The following is a 24,293-nucleotide window of genomic DNA, read 5'->3' as shown; positions in this document are numbered from 1 at the left end:
TCTGTAATGATTTCTAGCAAATAGTTTATTGAAAATGATTATTATAAGCAAGATCCGCTTCTCTGTATAACCTTGTAAGCTTGCTGGATGTGAACAGAGTACACGTTTCTCTGTAAAATAACCATCCAATTGGGAAACAGCCTTTCTCACAAGCATGAAATAGTTTATGAGCTGGCTATACATCTTGCAGGCTGTATGAGATCCAGCTAAAACGACACACATTTGAATTTCAGTCTAACAGTATAAGAAGTTTAGTTAAGATATTGTGTTCATAAATTAAACCACATTCTGATGTCCATAAATTTTCTTCCACTCCTCTATTGATTCTACTCACCCTTCTCCTTTCCCCAAAGTTTTTCTGGTCCAATGCAGCCCTTGATAATATAGATAGTTTAAACATGAAACAATGAAGAACAGCTTTTTATTTTCATTAAAATGTAGAAAACTGGCTTATCCTTTGTAGGATCACAACATACTTGTCCAGGTTTAGTAGCACTTTCTTCCTTTCCTTAGGTAGATGTACGCTGTTACTTACTGCTGGAGCTGGATGCCAAGAGCTTATTTTAGTGCTCCCTCTGCAACTTAGAAAAGATTTCATGATAAATTCAGTTTAAACCAGAAAAGAAATCTGCCTCAAAGGATTAGTGGAGTTTATTTAAAGTGCCTGTGTGTGGAACTGCGTGTTGAAGTGGAGAAGTCATCCTAGTGTTACGGTTCATCCTAGAGAAAAAGCATATTCTCCCACCTTTAGCTGCAATCCAGTGATTGCATTTTTCCTACAGAGGTCACTCTTCCAGTACATAAAAGCCCACTTTGCTGTGCTGTAGTCATTTTCTTCTCCCTTCAGTTTCCAGGGCTAACTTGCCTACGTGCTCTTTCCCCTGCTCCTTAACCAAGTCTCAAATGATTTACTTGACTCGCCATTTATAGCGTAGGGCCTTGTCACCAAAACGATGCTTCGATTTTGCTTGATAGAAATATTATCAACAGCAAGCTTAACTATGATTTAATTAGCAGCACTCTGTTCTCCGTCACTTAAATGCAGCATTTCAAATAAGTGGTGCCCGATGATGGGATTGAAAGGTTTTGGTATTAATTATTCAGGCTTCATCACCTCACTGAGGTAGTGTGCATAAGTGGCCTGCACTTTCGATAAATGCATTAGTAATACTACACTGTGTGAAATGTGTCTGATTGTCACTTTTAATCAAGATATTGTATTTCTGGGTGCTTCTCTATTCTGAGCCTGAAGGATAGCAGGTTATTCCTTAAGAGAAAGGAAAGCTCTTTGTAGAGAGATTTTTCTTTTTCCTCCCTATCCCCAAGGATAGTTAGAAGAATCTGGATCCAAGGTTGGCATTGAAGGCTGCAGTTGTAAACACACCTTCCATGGAATAGCCTCAAAAAGCAGAATGGGGTTTACTTCTGAGTAAACAGGCATAGAATTGCATTGTAATACTTTTCCATAGTTTGAAGACATAATTAGCATAACTGATATTAAGCCTTTTTTGCTCAGGGTGCAAGCATACACAACTCAGAAATCTATTATACTGAAAGTGTTTCAATGGAGACTTTGTCAAGACCAGCTTGTAGTGAATGTGAGGTAATGCCATAGAAGGTGAACCAACATTCTTTCATGACCTGATTTCCCAAGTCGCAGTTGTTCTGTGATTCACTTTCTTTGGTGACCAGCATGTTTAGCAGTGGTTAGGGAAGAAAAACAAGAAGGCAGTCAATTGAGACTTTTATATTTATGTTCAGCGTGGCTTAATACCTTTGTCATGAAAGTACCCTATCTGTTTTTTTTTTTTTTGAGTCAGTAAAGGATACGTTGAGTTTTGCTCAAAGATTTTCTTTGAATGTGATTTCTTTGGTCTTTTCAACCATTCAGAAAACTAGATATGAAGACAAGATAGTAATATAAGCTCTTGTATAGCTGTAGTGACACAAAATGAAGAAATTTCTTCCTGCCAACACAAATATATTGTCTTGCGTATCTTGACTTTTTTTTTCTTTGTCACCAGTAGGGCAATTTCTCAATTATATATATGTCACAAAGTGAAGTTTTATTAGATGAGTTTCAGAGTGAAGGACAGAAACGTTTACTTATCAATGAGATTACTTAAATTTGTCTTCCTTGCATAAAGGAGTTATGTCAGCCAAACATTCTGCCAATGGTGGAACTCTTTTCCTTAATGAGATGTAATTTGACTAAGGAAAAGCAAACAAATAGCCAAATAGTATCTCCGATAACCTATTACACATAAAATCTGCAGCAGTTAGCCTGAATAAACATCAGCCTGTCAGAGACTGATAAAATGGCCTACAATTGATGGCCCTATTTAAGCTGTCTCTTCAGTAGCATAAACCAGCCTGCCTCTCATTGTTTGTTCGTGAAATTCTTATTCTTGTTTTCTCGTAGGCAAACAAATGCACATTCACTGCTGAATGAATAGCTCCTTGAACTGTGCTCTGCCATTTACTTTGGGTTAATCTTGTCGGTTTTAATACAGAGGAGAAGGAAAGTAGGGGAATCATCGGGGGTGAATTGTGAGTGCTTCACATCGCCATTTCTTGGATTTTGTCAGGATGATAAACTACAAGTAATGGACAGCCTTGTTTCACAAGGATACAAAAGCTATCAGAGCAAGGAGAGACTGCATTTTGCAGTAGGTTTGGTAAACCTTCTTAATGATTGATTTAGGAATCCAGAGTGTTGCTTCTTAATCCTAACTATTATTGACTTGTGTCCATGAAATATTGTTTATATAGTGATACCTGGGAATCCCTGTGTATGTGTCAACATTATTTTTTGTGAGCTATAGAATGTGCAAATGAAATCTTTGTTTATCACCACCAGATATGATCTCCCCAAATATATAAGGTTTTTTCATGCCACCAAGAGAGTGGGAACTCATAAAACTGTCTTCATAATAAAAGACTATATGTCTGTAAAGTATGCCTGACCTTGTAGTATGGAAAGTTAACTTTATGTAATGAAACTAAGTTCTTATTTTCAGATTTCACTTAAAATATAACATTGCCAGTTGTGGTTTAAACTTAAAGGTTTATGTAGTGTAGTCCTAGTTATGTTTAATCGAAGTCCATTTGAGATATATCCATATGCTTAGAGATTTACCTTGTGTTCTTCAAGGTAGTTTTCCCCACCTAGGTGACCTCCAGATGTGTTGGACTGCAGTTCGCATAAGACTGAGTCATGTTGGCTGATAGGTATGGGAGTGGCAGTCCAATACCTCTGAAGGGCACAAGATGCAATGAGTAACTCAAGCTTTAAAAAAAGTATTTATATCATGTTTACCTACAGCAAAAGGCTATATTTCTGATTCAATGATTTCTTTTTGCCCTTATATACATGATTTTTGCTAACATATACATGATCAGTTGGGAGCTGTGTGTGTGTGTACATACATACATACATACATAAAATCTCAAAGTCTCTTACCTGTAAGCTTTCTGAAGTAAAGCAACTCTTAATTCAGTAATTGTCATTGGACCACACAGTTACTGAAAGTCAAGTTGATGCAGGAAGTTTTCCCCTCTTATATTACTCCTTCCCTGCTCATGAAACAGTTATTTGATGGGGAAAATATAACCCAAAAGAAATTCATTAAGGTAGCAGCATACCATGAGGGAGATTACTGAAGTATGTATAATTGTTGCTTGCTAGCTTCCTTCTCCTAAATGAGTCTGGCTGGTTACCTGCTTCTAAGAAAAAATATTCTGATCAAAACTTTCCTCTTGTGAATCCAGCCTTTTTTTGAAGTAAATAACAGAATCTTTTTCCACCATTGATCATCCTTCTATGTAGCCTCTGACTTTTCTATGTAACCAGGTAGATCTTACTTAAGGGGATTTACCTAATTAAAGTATTTTGATTAAAACCCGAGGGGCTAAATATATGTTGGGCTTAAGGCATGGGTCTAAGACCGTATTCTGTCCCTCCCTCCCATCTGTATTTGGTCAGTGTAAAGTAGGCAGGAAGGGTGATGGCCAGAGACTATGTCAGAACTGCTTGGGAACAAAACTCGTGCAGATCCATTGTTTTTCTCCATAGGCAAAGTATACAAAGAAGTACCACTATTCAGCCCTTCAGCCATGATAGAAGATGTAAACCCCTGACATCGCTCTCCTTGTTTAACTTGTTTAATTCTCATTTTGAATTCAGTAGTATAGTGGCCGTGTGAACTCTGAAGATTTCTTTGATAATCCATTTTGTAGTTCCGAATCAAAAACAAAATGAAAAGGTTGGACACAATTTGCTTTTATTTTTAGGCAAATCAACCCTGCTCCTAGTTAATAAGGGGATTACAACCCAGACTAGGCCCTTACAGATGTAATGTAAATCAAGGGCAGAGTATAAAGAAAGTGATCCCTTTTGATTGAAGTATGGTAAAAAGGCATAGAGAAACTAGCAGCGGTAATCTGATTGTATGGCAATAAAACCACCATTTTCTGTCTTTCAGATAAAAAATAATGTGGTAAATCCATGCCGCTCATAAGATGTAAAGGCAGATAAAGGGGGATACCATGGCAACATATAGATTAGCTTGATGTTGGAAATGACACGTCTGTGAAAGGGGTGTAGAAACTAAGGACCTTGCTTCAGGGCTGCAAGGTATTATGTGAGAATTGAAAAAAAAAAGGAGAAAAAAACTTGGGGGGTTGGGATTAGGAAGTATAAAGGCCTGCTTGTGGCCAGGCTGGATGGACAGCAGAGAATAGCTGCTCAGTTCTTGCTCATTGGTGGTGCCTAATATGGTAAAGGTGGATTTCATTTACTGCCTTTTTTTATTGCTGAGATTTGGATTGATTAAAACTTTGGAACCCTGGAATGGTTCAGATGCAAAAGTTTTTTTTTTTTCCTTTTTAACTCCAGCTTTAGCAATGACATACCTTCTGTAGGATTAGCAGCACTTCAAATTTATTTCTTTAATCTGTTTGGGATTCAAGTAGGGACATGCTGGCAAGGAACAGAGAGTAGGAGATGGGTAGAAGGAAGGTTATCTGAAAATTAAAAAAAAGAGAAGGCTTTTGATTTTAGTTATCCTTCTGACAGCGCTTTTAGTCTTGTACTCCACAGGAGAAGCAAAAGTAAATATTCTGTTTTGTGCCCTCCCTCCTTGGGAATAATATTTTGGAGAATTTTTTAAATTGTTTATTTTACTACCTCTTAAAAGACAAAAGAGTTGAGAAAGTCATATAAAAACGTTATAGTCATCTGAGTTAAACTAAATGGCTTAATTCAGGTAATTTTATTTTCAAATATCATAGTGGATTTAGTCCATGTTAAAAACGGGGGGGGGGGGGAGAGCTGGACCAAGTTAGTTTCTCTGACGTTAGGCCAGCTATAAGAAAGTTTATCGCTGCTAATCTTTTATATTTTGGGAACTTGTTAAAGGAGAAAAATCACAGCCTCATCTGTTTTTGAGTACATTTGTTTTCTACTGCACTTTAAAACAATGTAAAACAGTGTAAACCTATGTTTTTCTTGAGCTTTTACAATTTTTCAGAAGAGCGAAAAAGAGGATAGCCGTAAGCTTTTCAACTGTTTGAAGCTGAAAGCTTTTCAGCAAGCACCCATAAAACTTGGTATGATATTTATGATTAAAATAGGCAAGTTAGTTTGTAGATCACATCTAAGAAACAGGAGTATTTTGATAGAACAAAGCATGGATTAAAGGATCACAGAAGGTTTGTTGCAATCTGTCCATTTTGTATTTTAAGTTTTGGCATATCTGGAGAAGGCTGACTGATTAAAATTTAGCAAATTACAGCCTGTTTTTCTGTGTAAAATATTTTTGAAACTTTTTTGACCCATTACTCTTTCCCCAAAACCCAAATGTCAAATTGTCCCAAGCTGATATGCTTTAAGAAATGTGTAATAATGAGCATTGTGAATTTTCCAGTGTTTCCGCTTAACCTTCAGAAATCTACAGCAAAAGATCCATTTGGGCTGCAGATAATATACAAAGCTCAGGGGAGGCCCTCCCCTGCTTTAAAGGCTGGTCACATCCAAGCACCTTACATTCTGCATTTGACAATGATTGCTAATGGGCTATTCAACTAAAGTATTTGCTTGTTCACAGGGAACAGGGCATGATAAATGTCCAGCAAGCTTGCAGCCTCCTTCAGCCTTTCAAACGCAGACTGGTGCATATTTATGGAAGGCAAATGACAAAAGAAGCAGCTGAATTACTCTGGCCTTATGCTTTCTGTTGGAACAAGGGTTAAAGTGATTAAAGAAATAATGCAAAAACCTATGTCATTTGTTTGCTAACCATTATCCAACATTTAGCTTTCGAACCTACCTGTCATGTCCCATTTCTGCAATGTTGCAGATAAAACTATGTACATTGTGATACATCAAGAAGAGGCAATTATTTATATAATGTTTCTCCATGCAGTAGTTGTCAAGTATATTTCTTCGCAACTTTAGTTCTAGAACTCATCCACAGATGTACATCTTAACATTGTGCTTACTTGTATATCTTTGTTCTGATGAGGACTTGCATTGCATTGAAATCTGCAACTCAAGGACTGTATTATCTCTTTGCAAGGAATTTTCACAAAGCAGAAAGAAGCCGTTATAGATTGATAAATTGCACTGATTTCTTTCTTGAAGCATACTCTAAGGCAGATGATGGTGATGCAAGGAATAACTTCTTGTGTAGAGGTCAAACTATTTTTTCATGATGCTGAATATTATTTTGCTTGAGTTTTATTCATATTTATTCGTATTTTGATTTTCCTTCTGAAGTAATTAGAAATCTTGTTCATTTAGATTAGAAGAAATCTAGCCTTTTGCAGTTACGAGTGTACTACCGCATTCAGTATATCATTTATTTGTAAAAGTTAAGATATAAATTTTTAGGATTTGTACCTTAACTTTTCTCTGGGATCGCAGTGCACATAGTGGGTTTTCCTCCAGTTTGATTTCCTCCATGACTACAAACTCTGGGATAGACTGGGCAAAGAGATAGTGATTTGTGATGGCCTTGGGGTTCTCTGAGCTTGGTTGCTTCCTTGCAGACGTTTCGGGCTAGGTAACAACTTCAGTGCTAGCAATTAGTACACATCAGGCAAAGCAACTATATAAAGATAGTGATTTCTCCAAAGGCATTCCCTGAGGTTCTTCCGTTGAGAATAGACTTGATCCTAGTCCATAGCGCTTTTCCGCAGTCCAAATATTTTGTGATAAACTGGATCCCAAATGTTATGCGTATATGTATGTAACTGTTGCCCTGTTTGAACGTTAAGCCCGAAGAGAGTGTTGAAGTCCAGTAAGTGGCAGAAGACCATTAATACTGAACTAGCATGGGTGGGGTTAACTGTGTTGAGACACGCGTATGCGTGCATCTGATATCCTATAAGGTAAGCTCCCACATTTGGATTCTAATGAAACTAATGCTGCTAATGATTCCCCTTTTCCTCCCTCCTCTGATTGATGATCTTTCTAGAACACCAGAGCTCTGCAGGATCTAGCCAAATATCTTTTTAGCCCAAAATTTGGTTCCTGCAGCGGCCAGCCAAGTGTCTGTGGGAGTTTTAACAGCTTAACAGAAAGGTGTTTTGACACATCCACTGAAAGAGCCTTCTACAGTTGATGTGGGAACATGTGATGGACTGCAGCATGTCATTTCACTTGTGGAGTGATGGGAAATGTGATGTTTGTGTTCTGCATTAGATCTTTTTCAAATTACTTTTGTAGGACCATCAGATGTAGATAGGAATTGCTTTGCCTGATGTGTGAAAGCACTTCAGGTTCTCCAGTCCATAAAAAGAAACATCATCATTAACACATTATTTTATCATTTTCCAAAAGACATGTAATTAGGTCCTTAAGTCTACTCTCATTAAAATAATTGGAACTAGATTAAGACTTTTTTTTTTTTTAAGTTGGATCAACTCCTAAACTTTGCCATTTGCAAAGTAGCCAATCTTACCAGGTCATTTTGTGGTTTTTAGGTATTGTAGACAATTCAGATATATAATTACGCTAGGGTCATAGGAGAAAATACAACAGTTTATTTGCATTATAAAACAATAGGACACACTACCTGCAAACAAGCAGCCTGTGTTTAGCGAGTTATCAGGCAAAATAGTGGGATATGGGGTTGGTTATAAGTTTGCTTTTATTTCTGCAGTTTTTCTCCAACCGTATTTTGTTAGTCATCTAATCTTAGTGGCTTTTTATAATGTGACATGAACCAAATAGTAGCAGATAAGCCTGCTATTGACATTAAACCATCTTTTAGAGATGGTCTGTGTTTGGTTCATACAGCCTCACAGAAAGAATGAACCATAAAGACTGACAGGTTAACTGTTTTGAACACTTATAAAAACTTGATTAAAGCTAGAGAAATTCCAGAAGCGATGGATGAGAATGAGCCAGTCTTTATATCCTCTAGAATCTTTCAGGGAGTAGCATCGCTATCTTGCTGTTGCTTATTGGAAAATCCTGTGGAAGGATTTTTAGTTTTCTCCTTTCCAATTCTATACTTAACTTGGAATGAAAAAGCCAAATAATTTTAATGCTCATAACATTGATATCCTAAATTGCAACTAATATTGATAGAATAGCTACATTTTTCTTTATTTCCAATACTTAGTTATCTAAATAATAGAATGTCAAGAATTTGTAATTATCTATATACTACTAAAACTCTCATTGTGTTTATCTGTACCCTCAAGCTAGCCCAAACAGTGCATTATACTGCAACGATTTTTGAATCAAGGTACTTAAAATCCGCTAACTTAAAGAATGCATAAAAAATCTGGGACCCATTACTCCTGTGGAATTGAAATTTCCACGAAGTTCAGACCAGTTTTATTCACAAAGGTGCAACCATTTTAGTGTCCCCGTGGTCACGAGATTGTGATTTCTGACACTCCCTGCCAGCTTCCCGCAAGCAAAGTCAATGGGGAAACTGGCAGGAAGTTGGAAGTTGCTCCTGCTCCCACTGCTTTTTTGTCCACCCATGGTCATTCTGTTTCTCTGTTTAGGGAAGTAAATATTGACTTATTATTGAAGTTTGTTTGCCACTATTATTTTTTTTTTATGATATATGGTGGTCTTAGATGATCATGGGACTGTCCAGCATTGGGGTATAAAAAATATGGACAGCCTAAAATTTAATGTTAATTCTGGTCACATCAGACTGTACTACCTTTTTCTCAAAGGATCACACAATGGGTCATAGGGTTATCTAGTATCATATAAATATCATGGTAAAGAGTGAGTTTGGTATAGTGGTTAAGGCATCTCAGGCTAGAAACCAGGAGACTGTGAATTCTAGTCCTGCCTTAGGCATGAAGCCAGCTGGGTGACATTGCACCAGTTACGTTCAGCCTTCAGAAGGAGGCAATGGCACATCACTTCCACAATCTTGCCAAGAAATCTGCTGGGATTTGTCCAGGCAGATTTGTCAATACTGACTCGAAGGCACCAAATAAAAATCATAGTATTGAAATAACATAATGTATCAAGATTTATAACAACACAGTAAAAAGGGGGAAAAAAATCCTGTGGAATTAGTAGGGTTAGGGGCAAGAAGCAAGTATCAGTCAACTTGAGTTACGCTCAGCTAACTGTATGTTCCCCTTTGAGTTAGAAATATCCAATCATTCACCATTTTGTAGAAATTCTGCCAGGTTCTAGCCATTGTATACACTACACCCAATCTTATAGATGAAAGAAAATATTTTGATATTTTTTAATGACAGTGATCCAGCAAAATCTCGTATATGGAAAATGAGGCAAGTGAGTCCTATGGCTCAGGGACTACTGTAATGTCATTATCATTTTAGATGGGATTAGGCATATCTGTGTAAGACATACTGCTCTTGGCGCTCCTGTCACTGATTTGAGCCAGCTATGCCATTTCCTCCAGCAGCACATTATTTTTTAATTATTAAAAAACGGCAGGAGTATTGAGATGTTGAAGGAGAAAGCTCTGGGAAGGGAGGTCTTGTGGTCTGTCATGTGTTCCTTAAGCTGGCTTCTCACCGCCAGGTGCAGTGAGGAGTGTCATTGCGTCCTAGACTGAAATAAGCTTCACCTGCCATTCTGGGCTGCTTCTGTATGTAGACCTTCATTTAAGCAACCGATCCTAGAAGCGGCTCGCTATCCTATTCTTCTAGCAGAGTACCATAGCACCTGAAGCAGTCCTCAACTCATACTGGATAGTCTTATTGACCTCCCCCCCCAAAAAAAACAACCCCCACTCAGCTCAAGTCCACCCTGTTTTCTAGCAAGCTGGTATCTCCACTTTTAAATTTTAAAATTATTTATGGTTGTCTGGGTTTTTCATGTGTGAGAAGTGGGATTTAAAAAATCCAGCTGGAGAGTAATGTATGTGGGTCCGCAGATTGTTCCATTGCTGACTCTCCGATGAGTTATCCGATAGGGCCACCTGTAGCAGTGTTTGCCATTTGCCATAGTGGTGCCCAAACAGCAGTTCATTTGTATGCTTGACTGGGTAAAAGTGTCATTTAAAGTTAAGAGCATCTTGTCTTGGGGGAGGGGGGGCTCTCCCGTCGTTTTGCATCTTCTGCCCACCCTCCATTTGTTTTCTTCATGCTTAATTAATTTTCAGTTTTATTCCAGGAGCAGTCTGGTTTAACTATTCTGCAGTGCTTAACCTTTGGTGCTTTTCCTGTTTTTTTTTCTGCAAGACAATTCTAGATTTCATTGGTGAAATGAGCAGGGAAAATCAGTACACAAAGTTCTGTAAGAGAGGTTTGTTAAAAAGCAGATGGGCCCACAATTTCCATTACTTTGGGATCTACAGAATTAGTGTCACTCTCGTGATTTTCTTAAAGCACATCTTACGTGCAGTGATTAAAGTAATGGATTTATAACCATTGTTGTAATCCTGATTTTTAGTCAAGTAGTGCTAATAACACACATCATTATAGCTCAGGTCTTTTGCTAAAATGCACCTAGAGGAAGAAGGCGTGGCTGCGTTTCATGAAATCTTTTAGTAGCCTAGCTTGGGTGGACTAAGAATGTCATAAATAAGGATGCAACCCTGAACATGTCTGTGCAGAAGTAAGCCCCTTTGAGTTTAGAGAGGTCTTCTTCAGGAAAATACATACAGGATTATATCTTAGTTTACTTTGATAACCACAAACGGAGTATCATACATCTGTGGTGGTGAAGTTTGACATCTGAGCAGGTTTTAAATATATACTTTAAAAGTATGCTTTGTAGATGGCAAATAATTGCTGGTTCCTGTTAATTATGCACATAATTTCAAATAAACTTTGCACTGAATATCTGAAATAGCCATATGCAAGTTTTCAGTTTGCTCCAGCAATGTGGTTAGTTGTGTCACTGTCCAACACAACTCTATTTCATTTTCACCCTAAGCCAGTTTGCTACACATCATGGCATATTTTTGTTTTTACATATATAATTTTGGGGCATCTTGTATCTTGCAGACTTTTTAAATACTTTTTACCCTAAATTTGTAATGGATTCAGTAATTAGATCTCAATCAGGGATTTTGACTGTACAGAGATGAACTTTGTTTGGCAGTAGATTGACCTGAAGGTATTAGAAATATCTATTTCAGAGGTAACAATAGCCCATACAGTTGGTTGGTTTGGTTTTGGTGTAGCATGATCTGTGCATTCATCTCCAGAAAGAAGAATTCATGCATTGTACATAATAAAAAGAAACACACACTGATGGTTTATGTGTAAAACAAGAATGCATCTAAGATATATAACATAGAGTTTATGCTGATTCAGGCATTTTTTATACATTGTTTACTCCTGTCCAGATCATGGTAATTTTATTTGCATCAATTCAGTATGAAACAAGGTGGTTTGCTTGTTTGGTGTATGGATGTTGGACCTAGTCATAAGGGTCCTGGTTGCGGGGTGGGATGGTGAGTGCAAATTCAGCCTCAAAAGGAAGGAGGAGTGGATTTGAACATGGCTAGCTTTATATGTGTGTATTGCCAGGATGAAGAAATAACTGATGTATTACATCTCAGTTTAAAAACAGCATGTTTTTGAAAGCTGCTGCATCTCTGATTTTCTTACTCAAGCAAACTTCCATCAAAGAATAATAAAACTAGAATTTCCTGTATTATACGATGCAGTTGTGGGTCTGACATTCCAGTTAATGACAAGATTGTCACCACCCTTTTTGAACTTGGAGTAAAAAAAACCACAAGGGCTGACAAATTGTAATTAAGAGGAGCCTCAAACTTTAGACCGCCATCTTACATTCTGACTAACAAAGGGATTTATGAGTAAGAATCTCTGATAGCCCAGTGATGGAAAAATTATTTCTGTGTTGTCTCTGCTAGCTTTGCTGATGAGTTGCCACGCCCGTTAATAAAGCTAACTAGCTGGTTTTTGCTATCCTAGCCAGGGCTGAAATTTCAGATTCTGAATATTTTTTTTTCTCTTGCATCGTTTCAAAGAAGGAACATTAGTACCCTACTGCATAGTTCAACAAAAATTTCTGTGTGGTAGATCTCTTCCCCCGGCACTTGTGTTAAAAAAAATGAAAAATGGTTCCCTTTTTATAACATAGAACTAATGTTAGTGCTGTATAGTTTGAGCACCCAAGCTTCCCGCTTTAACACCACATCAGACTCTTCCATTTTGTGGCAGCGGAACTGAAAACTAGATTTTATATCAAAGGGAGTTGGCTTTCATTACAGTGAAGGTTCAATTGCACATTGCTGAGGGCAGTGAAATTTAATATTATTGTGACTTGTTTAGTAATTTTAAGATGACAGGGAAATAGATTAAGTTTAAATATAAAGGTGGGCAGCACATACAGGCTTTATTCAGTGGAGTCTAAGGGTCCTTTGGAAGAGAGAAAGTGCCTTCCTTCCCATTATCGGTACTTTATGTTTGTAAACAGTGAGCCACAAAGGGAGGTTTATTGCTTGGAAAAGAAAGGAAAAAAAGAAGGAGCAGAGGTATGCAGGAGTACAGGATCATCATGCATAATGAAATTATGACGCTGTTGCAATTTAGAGCAGCTGAACTAGTTTTCGTCTCATAGGCAGGAGCGTATTTGAAGTAGTTCGCACTACTTTCTTTTGGCATGGCATTGTATGAAAGGCATGGCTCGAAAAAGAATTGTACACATTTAAGACCCTGCTATGGCTATCCTGTAGTGGCCTTTGGCAGACAGTCTCTCTGCTCCTGCTCTCTCTCCTTGTTTGCCTAGCAAACTAATTTAAACGGCAGTATATTTGGCCTTCGTACATCTAAAAAAGAAGGTTAATCTAAAATAACAGGAAAGATTCCTTCCAAGTGTGGATTTGCCTGTAGAAAAGTAGAATGTTTTGATTTAACCCTGCACATACTTATTCCAAAGCGGTTTGTTTAACTTGCTTTGTCGTCCTGTTTTCAGTATTCAGTGATGTAAGGCTGTAAAATGCAACTTAGGGTGTTTTGCCCTCCTGTAAATCTTCAGTTCTGCAGTAGTCATCTGCTATCTCACTGAGATTCACAATACCATGTTCATGCTCAGACCTGTTCTAATGTTAAAGTGCAAAAGGGGGCAGTAAAGTGCTACCCAGAAAATCCTATCTTTGTGAAGAACATTTTTTTTTAAAAAAGCTGTGGATTCTCATTTTACTCTTGATTTGTTATTTCAATTACTGATTAATTTGTTATTTTGGGCAACTCTTCTCCTGCATTTAGTGGCCTTAAAAATGCCTATGTGTTTTGTGCATATTAAAAAAGTGTAAGAACCACCATTTTAACAATAAGCATTCAACTGAAGGTGATTTTGTTTTCTGTGTTGCCCAACCCAGCATGCAATTTCCCCTACATTTTTCTTGGAAATGCTCAGAATTCTTCCTTCTATACATTCTTAAAGTGCTTTTTCAAAGAACCTAATTCAGTAACAGCTCCCTTGCCTTCTCTATTAACAGCCTATTCCTGTGAAAACACAGGGCGTACTTAAAAGAGAAAGAGAGAGAACTTTGAGGCTGAGGATTGAGATCTGGAGAAGTAAATGTGAGTGAGGTTATGGGGTCAACAGTTGGGCTCTTGCCAAGAGGTACAGGGATGATTCATCCAGAAGTAGTTGGAATAAGCATCTCATTTCCCTGTATCATTCTCTCCCAGTGGTTCCATAGCCATTCACAACCCATTTCTTAGAGACACGCCTCTGATTTTGCTACTGATGCATTGTGTATTCCTGAAGACCAGGTATCATGTGTTAAATAATATTTCAGTGGAATTAAGCTTTTTCCTTCCTACTGGAGCTTCTTGTGATAGTAAAAGTGCATTGTAGGTAGCAAGTTTCATAGCTAGAAATATTACCAGAATGATTATAACAAACTAAAATAGAAATTCAATCTCTCTCTCTCCCCCTCTCTCCTCCCCTCCCTCCTTCTCCAAACGTTTGTCACTTGGTTGATAAAGAAGCTGCCACGTACCAGCTGCTTCCTTGTGTAACCAAAGTTGAACCAGTAAATGGATTAAAATTTTCAGTATGTACTTATGGCACAGTTATGAAATGTTTTGAATCTAGGATTGAATATATATGTAGTAGGGTGTTTTTTTTAAAAAAAAAATTATTTATTCTAGGCCTGGGATCCTTAATCTGACATTGCAGGTATCAGTGAATATCTCCCTTGGGAATTGTCAAATTCCCTGCTCCACCGAAGTTTATGCATTTTTAAGCAACATTTTAATCTGAGGAAAATAGAGAGCTCTCATTTTGCAAAGCAAAGCATCTGCTTCAAGCGTCATCTTTATTTGCGAGAGTGTCCCTGGGTGCTATATAATCTTTCTTAGAGAATATAAATGATGGGTGGTTGCAGCTAAAGTTTGTTTAGAAGTTAGCCACCAGTTATGAAAAGAAGATAAAAACGGGAAGCAGAGGTATCGTTAATGTCCACAGAGGGAAGCTAGAGGAGGTAGTGTGTTTTTGAGACTAATACTATTCCTCCGGATGCCATTTTGTGAATAGGCAAACCCTTCCCCATGGCAGACATTTTGTGAGAGCACTCATGACATGCCTTCAGATTTCCAGATGTGCTCAGCTAAGGCCCAAAAGATGGAGACCATTGTCTAGGTTTTATAAATATTCCTGTAACTTGTAACATTTCTAACTCGAGAAAACAGATCCAAGTGCAGAATTAAGCTTCTCATCTCAAGTATACAAAGGAAATGGGAATGTTTGAGAAGCCTGTATGTTCCTCTGTATAATCTCCTCATCACTGGAAGAGAATGGAGTGTATAGAAGGGATTAAGGACCTCAGTGTTACAAAATGAAAGTCAGTTAAGCTTGTCTAGAAGCTGTTGTCTTGTCGCAATCCTCAGAAATGACAACTATTACTCTTAGAGCAGCAGACCAATCCTGTCCTGTGTCAACTGTGCTTCTCTATTGATAGATTCTGTTGTGAATGACAGGTGTGCAGTTATAATCTGAAAATGTAACATAGTCAAGGGAAGCACATCTTTAGCAATCTGGTTTTGGTTTACATGTTTCCCACTTGAGAGGTCTTCAGCAGGTTGTTTAAAGTTGTAGTCTAACAAATGAACACATGCTTGTTGTGATATTTGTATTTTCAGAGGAAATAATTTTCTAGATCTGATTCTGCTCGAATTGAATGATTAAAAATGTTAATTTCTGCTTCTATAGAAATAAAATTCCATAGAAGTATGGTAGTAGATAGAAGTATTCTATATACAATAAGATGACAATGACAGGTAGTAAAACAAGCTGTATCAAGAAGTACAGCAGTATAAACCGTTCTTAAGAACGAGAGGATACATGTATGATTGGTCTAATATGTTTTGATCAAATCAGATAAATATACAAATTAGAGTATCTGGAGGAGTACTCCCTCTGTCTATACCAGTGTTTCCCAACTTTGGCAACTTTAAGATATGTGGACTTCAAGTGCCAGAGATTGAGAAGCACTGGTCTAGATGTTCAGTGAACATAAAGAGGAATGGGATTCCACTCTCTGGTCTTGTTCACAATGATGTGATTCCTTGGCAATCATGCTCTTAGCCTAGCAGTTTGTTCCTTCTAATATCTGATATATGGGAGAGACAGATGTAATCAACAGCCAATCTCATATCCTTTTCTGTAAAAATCACATAGATATCCCATAATGAAGAGGCATAAACTGGAGCCTACTTTAAAAATAAGTTTTGAAATGTAAATACTGATGTATTACGTATTCATACAGTTTTCAAACTTAAAATTTCACTATTTGGACTCTTCAATGTTGATTTTTTTTCAGGAATGGGGTGCCTTAGAAAGGTAAAAATAAGTCCAGATATCTCTGGATTTTGTGCATTTCATGTTCAAATTTCTTGATCCAGTACTTAAGTATAAACTCTAGATATGCTTAGGCAAAAGGTGCCATAGGCTGTGCCTCTTGGCTGTTGGACAGGATCCTAGTAACCATATGCAGTTCCATATTTTCTGTTGCAGCCGCTACAAGTAAGACGAATAAAAACAGATAAAGGGAGATTAAACCCATTTTGTTCATCAACTCCATATGATTCTGTATATCAGCCCTAAAAGCAATGCATTCTCTGTCTGCCTCACCTTACATATATATTCATCTTACACTTGTTTGTGTCCCTCTGCTTAATTTATATGGTTTCTTACTTGGATAAAAATCTGCAGTGGGAGTGAACAGTAAGTCAATTGTGAGGCACTTTTTATAGCTCCCCGTTTCACATGCAGATGATGGTAGTTTTTATCTCATACCTTTGCTGTCTGATATACCCAACTTCTATAGACATACTTAGCTTATCCCTGCTGTAAAACTTCACACTGCGCTTTCTTTTAGAGGTTTGCCCTTGAAAGGTTTGGCACCAAGTGTGGGATTCAGGAAGTTTTTGATTAAGCGAATAAGTTGTATATCTGTTTTAATTAACTTGAGCACTGCTACGTCATGCACCTCTTTCAAAACAGGTGGGGGACTTGATTGGTTATCAGCAGATGAAATGCTGTTCATAGTTTGCCTCCTCTGCTGAAGGATTATGTAAATGTAATATAGCAGCTTTAACTGTGTAAATACAAACTTTCAGGTTTTTTATCTTTCTGATAAATGACTAAGGTAAAATTTATGACAAACCTCTACCTGAGTTATTGTAATCTATAAAATCTGCATGTCTGGATGAAATTGGTCCCTATGAACCTGCCTTGGAGATGCATGAAATAAAACAGCATTGGAGCTGGGGAATTTGTTTCTTATCCATTTTATATTTTTGATCATGCGAGTGTCTGCTGGGGGAGTCCTTAATATAAACTGCTGGAAAAGGCTATTCATTAAGAAGCCAATTTCTCAGTCTTCAGCGATGTTTTCTTTTACAGTAAGGTAACAGCCATGAAAAGTTTAGATTAGGAGGTGTTTAGCCTCAGTATTAATATTAGAGAGATCCTGCACTCTAAAGATATTAACTCAAACTCGTGCATCTTAGGCAGAAAGGGAAGAGCGCAATGGCCTTTTTTTTTTTGCTTAAAAAGAGTATATTTATTTTGGAGTTAAATCAATGTTGCAAGAATTATTTTCATTTTAAAACATAAATTTTGTCAGAGCTCTACCTTAAAATAAACTGAATTGCCTGAATAGTGAATAGCCAGTTTTAAAGAATTTGAAATATTTCATGTGTCCAGTTGGTCCAAACCAGAAACACTTATGAGGTTATTGCTGCAGGTTCTAGTTTTAATGAAAGGTAAAGCTTTACTCATTCTTTGTTTTATGTTTCAAAAAGATGAGCTTAAGCCTTGCTAAGGGATAATAAAGTGGTGTAATAAAAGCAGGTCAGATGTATATCCAGTGCCTGGAAGGGCAGCTGCTCTTGGTTCCCAGTCTCTCCATAGACATGATACCTCTACCTCAGCGGAAATTGTTGTCTATAATATAATGAACAGAGACCCCCAAATACCTATAGTAATGAATAGAGTCAGGGACTTCATTGCAAAACACACCTCAAGATGGATATATGATTTTGGAGAGGATTTTTTTTTTTTTTTGCATCACTAAAAATGAGCTTTCAAGGATAATTTCTTCTCCTTTCACTTCATGAATTCTTCTAAGAGTGCTGGCAGTGATATTCTTCAGTCTTTCCCATGCCCATCAATATTTCCTTTTTAATTTGCAGGATGTTTTCATATTTCTGCTGTTTCTTTTCATTGCTAAAAAATAAAGTAAGGGAAGGAAAGTTTTTGATTCTTGTAGCAGGGCTTTCCCTGGGCATCAGACGGTCCTATTTCATCCATTTCTTTTGACCCAGTATCCCTTCGCTTAGAGCAAGCTTGAGGGGAAAATGTCTCTATAATTCTTAAATATTGGATGAAACTTAATCTTAGTTCTACTTAAGGTAGACCCATTAAAATCAATGGGACTTTGTCATGGTTAACTTAAATCATTTTGGATTTTAACTGGTCTGCAGTAAAGATAACTAAAATTGGGTTTCTCCTATTATTACTTTTGTAGCCTGGATTGTCTTATAATTATTTTTGTTGCTATCAGTTTTTGTGTTTTTTAAGGACATGATAATTCTTTTTATCAGATGAATGACTTACACCTGCTTTTGTTTTATTCTTTTAGGTTCCATCCTGGACAAGGACTAGTACTGTATCCAAAGATTGGAGATAAACTGGATATTATATGCCCAAAGGTGGACTCTAAAACTGGTGGTCAGTATGAGTACTATAAAGTCTATATGGTTGAGAAAGACCAAGCAGAAAGCTGTACTGTTAAAAAGGACAACACTCCTCTGCTCAACTGTGCCAAGCCTGATCAAGATGTTAAGTTTACCATCAAGTTTCAAGAGTTCAGCCCTAACCTCTGGGGTCTAGAATTTCAGAGAAACAAAGATTATTACATCATATGTAAGTGAACAATGACTTTGTTTCCTTTCCTTTTGGGTCTTGCTGTTTCTTAATTTATTCATTGTATTCAATCAAGTAAGAAGCTTAAAGGATTTATATTGTTTTCTTTGAAAGTATTTTCATGGCAGCTTATTATTAACTTCCTCCCTACTGTTTTTAGATCCTGTTTTTTATTTCCAGGTTTTCAGAGAACTGATGTAGGCTGAGCTGGTGATGCTAGCAGTGTAATTGAAGAATACTTGGGTATCTTAATCTAGTTCTAAATAATATAAGGAAGAGGAAAACTCAGTTATGCTAGAAATTAAAGTGCTGTATCTCATAGGTCATCTTTCTGATCTAACACATTTCCCCTAAATCCCATTTGCAATATTAAGACACCAGACTTTTGAGATGTAATGAGATATAATAACATTCAGTCAATGTTCATTCAGTGGTAAATAACAATAATCCCGTTTTATAATAGAATGACATTTTAACCCCTTCAATGTGCAGTGTGTTTGATACATACGCACACACACGAAATAGATCACAAAGTAAGGCAATAGTTTTGAATAGAAAAATTAAAATATCATTGGAGTAAAATTTATTTGTTGGTATTTTCATTAACAGTTTTGTTTTTTACTTACTTGGTTTTAATGGTTAAATATTTAATAAAAATGGAGTATGATTTTTATTATGGTGGAAGATGGTGCCAGGAAAGAGGTGGTGCCAGGAAAGAGGTGGAAGAATAGTTGGGAGAAAGCAGAGATATCACAGGGTGGGCGCTCCAAATTGGAATGAAAAAGAAGAAGCTGGAGGCTTCTGCTTCATAAGAGACCAGCAGGACAATGGATGAAGTTCTTGCTCTGTCAACAGATCAGTGCTGTGTCCCAGCCATAAATGTGTGATACAGTTGCTATATTACAATGCACTGAAAACATCTAGAGATTAAATATCCACTTATTTGGAAATAAATGAAATGATTTTATTAAGTCATTCCTATGTAAATAGGCATAGTGTTATAAGGCTCAAAATAATTTTTTTTTTTAAAAAAAGATTGTCTTACTTCCTGAATCATCCCTGAAAAACAAAGTGCAGAAACACTCCTCCTCTTACATATATTCATTTAAAAATTGCAGAGAACAGAACTGGATTTAAATAAGTTGCAATAAAATTAGTAAATTCATTCATATGTACAGTATTTATGAGAACTGTATAACTTCAATGAAATGTGTATTGTTCAGAAGAAAGATGGAATATTGAAAATGTAATTTGGTGCATATATGATCTGTTTTAAAATACGGCTGTTGTAATTTTAAATTCTAGACTTCTTGGTGCCTATGACTTCAGGGTATCAGTGAATTTTGTATTGCTAGAACGAAAAGTACAGAGTTGAAACTAGAGACAGTAGTAGCCAGTACACCTGGTGAAAAAGTACAACATAAACATGTCCCTCCATGCTCAAATAGCTGTTATGAAATATTTCAGTTATCTAATGCTTTGGGGATTAATTCTCAATAGTAGGCCAACTGTGACATAAATGGTTCCATTTTAATTATGACTTGAGAGTTATGGACAAATGGAACCATAAGGAAGACTGTCAGCTTTGTCATATCTGTGTCAGTAATACTCTGAGTAAATCCATAAGTAGGACTCATTTTCTTCATTTTTGTATAATTATTTCATTATTGCAATATGGTATAATAATTACATTTCCAGGAGGATTATAGCATTCTTTGGGGTTTAGATAATTCACATCTTTCAGCCTCATGCCTTGGAAGTGGTATCAGACTTACTGTGATAGCTTAGGAAAAAAAACGGAGTAAAAATGAAATGAGAGGAGGCTCCTCTTGATGGTGGATGGACCCTTCAAAATCTAATTTCTGATCACAAGACAGTGTACAATTCCTGAAGAACCCCAGCAAAGAACCTATTTCAAAAAAATCTGACCACATCTTATAGAGATACTTTGTTTCACATGAATTTGTAAATAAAAGCAGTTTTTAAATTTGCCTGTAAGTCATATCAAAAACCAAAAAAGGTTCAGATACCTGCATGTGAATAAAGTGAAGTAAAAGTGGGAAGGTCTGAGGAAAAGTAGCCAAGTTGGTATCTTTCTTATCTTGTGATCATTCTTGGGAAAAGATGATGTAGTACAAAACAGAAGAGAAGAGACAGAAGGTAAATCACACAGTGAACAAGAGTAAAAGTGCAAGGAACAGATTGCCTTCCTACCTTTCGGAACTTTGCTAAGTGGAAATCAGTAGTAGATTTACAGCAGTTGAGTCTCACAATTGCTCTAACAAAATCTCCTGAGGCATGGTTAACTTAATCTGCAGCTCTGTGTATTCTTATTGGGAAGTGAATTTGATTACTTCTGAGTAGCCTTATAGAGAACCATATCCAGATATCAATATCTATTGAAGAAGTATTTCTCAGTAACAACAATTGGCCTGGTTTTTATTTAAATGGGGTTAGGTTAGAGATAAGATATACTGTATTATCCAATTAATAATTCTTTCATGAAGGCTCTTGTGATCCATTTTCGCAATAGAAGAGAACTTGGCAATAGGAAGCAAATGCAGGATTTAATCTTGGTTCCTGAACTGACCATAAGCTAAGGTTAGAAAAGTAACTTTGTCCTGGTCTTCAATTTTTTTTTTGGCCAGTCAAGATTCTAAAAATTTGAAAAATTTTAAATCAGCTACAGATCCTGCTAGAAGTGGCAGGTAACTTTGAAACTGTTCATCTTTGATTGAATGGCTCACAACATGTTTAGTGACTTTCAAGCAGAAATGAGAATAACGAAACTTGGTCAGATTCAATTACAGGTAGTCCTTGCTTAACAATTACAGGTAGTCCTCTCAACAACCATTCATTTAGCGAGCATTCGAATGACCACTGCAGCACCACAGCACAAAGCCCCAGCCACTTCCACCACCTTGCGTTCTGCTGGTCCTGCTGTGCCCAGCTGACCTTCCCTATCTTCTTCCTCTTGCTGTTGATGAGGTGTGCCCAGCCTGGCCCCGTGCGAGGCAGCTGCTGGCTGCACCAGGCCTTCTTCCTGAGGCTGTACACACCATTCTTGCAATGCTTTGGAAGGCTTCTAAAGCCTTCTGAAACCTCGCGAGAAGGCTGCACCCACCTTTCTCCAAATCATGTGTGCCATTCTCCAAAGCATTGCAAGAATAGCGCACACAATTTGGAGAATGGTGTGCACAGCCTTGGGAAGAAGGCCTGTGTGCAGTCAGCAGCTGCTGGAGGCAGCAGGGCTTCCGGAGCACAGGGTGGGAGAGGTGGGGGCTTTGCGTTGGGTGGCTAGCTGCAGCCTGGGCCTTGAGGAGGCACTCCTTGGCGGTGATGGCACCTCTGGCACTGGGCTAAAGTAGAGGCTCAGAGGCAGTGGTGGCTGGCTGAGAATGCTAAAAGCCCCGGGCCTCCACTTCAGCCTCAGTGGGGGCAGTTGAAGAGGAAGCAGTCCCTTACCTTACTGAGGGTTGGGGCTGGGAAGGACCAAGCTGAGAATGGCTCGGATCAGAATGGGTCCTTGCCTAATGACTGGTGGGATTCAGTTAACAATGGCAAAGGGGACTACCGGGATTGCTGTCGCTAAGTGATTCGGTCATGTGACATCGCGCTTTACGGCCGTATCACTTAGCGATGGAAATTCCGGTCCTAGTTACTGTTGTTAATCTAATCCCTGTAATCTAAAACACACAGTTTGCTATCCAGCATATAGATTTAATGAAGTTACTTGATTAAAAAATTATAGGAGAAATGCTAATTGAGAAAAAGATTAAAAGAAGTGTTATAAATTTTATAATACAGTTGAGTCTATATCAGGCATTGTTTACTGTGACTTTGATTATGACTTGTGCATCTAATCTAAAATCTGAAGAAAGTCCATGCTTCAAAAGTTGCTACTTTTTTTTAAAAAGTCCACAAATCTCATATTTGCAAAACTGAACTTTCCATACTCAGATTGTCAAGAGCAGAACCTAGTTCAATTCCACTTTAAGCCATAGAAACTTGCTGGGAATAAGTATACATGCAAATATTTTTATAGGTTGTAAAAATTTATTTCTCACATTAATATAAACACAGTAACATTTCCTTCTTATTTTGATGCTTTCCTGTAGTTTCACGGTTAACTGTTACATATTAATCATTACTCTGTTGGATTTTCTAGTTGAGATTCCCAGATGTGTCTTAAATGGATAAAACTCCATCTGTTTGACTCTAAGGGCAAATGAAAGTAAAGAAAAGCAGTTCAACCTGTTTCTGAGTTTAAAAATATAACCCCCCAGATAAATAATACTCAGTGAAATAATTAAAAAACCAAAATTCTACTACATATTTATACACAGTAGCATTAGCAAAAGATTTTGAATATGAACACTTTCTTTTCCTAAGTTCAGCTATTTCTTTGTTCCTGTTTTGGCTGCTATTTAGATTTTTTTAGGCTGCTGTTGGCTGCTATTGTTTAGATTTTTAAAGCAATAAACTTCTAAAATTATAAACAGTGTGGATTTGAGGCCATGACATTTTTTTATTGTAGTACATAAACACTTATAAAGCAATATCGCGTTGCTTGACCATAGGCAAAATAGGATCTTTACATTCTCTCTTTTGTCTTAAGTTATATTACACATACACAAATTACTTCCAACTCCTCTTAGGGTAAAATGATACAGAAAGTTCAGTCACTCAGTCTTTTGAGAATCTTTCATTCTTAATTCAGCTAATTCAGCTCTATTTGAATTAATTACACATAATCAACATGAAATACTAAAGGGGAAAAAAATAAGAATTTTCAGTTTTGTTTTGGTTTTTTTTGGTGGGTAGAACTAATGGATGTAGAATCTGTTGGGAATGCATTTTCCCAATCCACACGGGTCTTGTAAACTTACTAATGTGGCTATTATAGAATGTCTTCTGCCATATACATGCCACTACATAGGCAGTGCCATCAGTTGATCTCATTTAAAGTTAGACAGAAAGATACTCCAGCAGGGAATATGTAAGTACCACTTCTTCTTCTCAAGGGTAACAAATGAGAGAACAAGATGGCTGTAATTGTTAATAGGAGGGAGCTGGTGAGCCAAAGAAAAGTCTCCTCCCCAATGTATGGTAGATATTAAAGTCCTCAGGAAGCCAGAAGACACTGCTTACAAGCAAAGATGAAGGATTTCAGAGTTGCTTAGAATTGCTTTTACTGTTTTATAATCCATAGTTGAATATTTTCAGCTAGTTTGTTTAATATTTCATGCCATCACTGGTTCACATGCATACATGCATACACACATGTAAAACCTTTGACAGTAAAATTCTGCAAAGGAGAGACTCATTTTTCTGCTTAAGGAGCTTTTATATATTCATTATGTAGATTAGTATCAAATTAAACTAAAATGCTTTAAACATAATAAATAACTTAAACCACCAG

General features: G+C 37.1%; 1 protein-coding gene across 2 annotated transcripts in view; it reads left to right on the top strand.

Moving 5' to 3' along the window:
• The window catches only part of EFNB2 (ephrin B2), a 47,650-nt gene that overhangs the window by 2,316 nt on the left and 21,041 nt on the right, over positions 1-24,293 (top strand). For both annotated transcript variants that reach the window (XM_088136510.1, XM_088136509.1), the window contains exon 2: positions 18,588-18,871. In XM_088136510.1, coding sequence (XP_087992636.1) covers positions 18,588-18,871 — 284 coding nt within the window. The remainder of the gene's footprint in view (positions 1-18,587; positions 18,872-24,293) is intronic.

This window comes from Python bivittatus, unplaced genomic scaffold (genome assembly GCF_059951505.1).
Source record: "Python bivittatus isolate LINGU-HERP-01145 unplaced genomic scaffold, Pbiv_v1 ctg000060_np1212, whole genome shotgun sequence".
In the NCBI taxonomy this organism is placed as follows: Eukaryota; Metazoa; Chordata; class Lepidosauria; order Squamata; family Pythonidae; genus Python; species Python bivittatus.
Note: the sequence above shows the minus strand (reverse complement) of the source record. Positions and strands in the feature narration are given on the sequence as shown.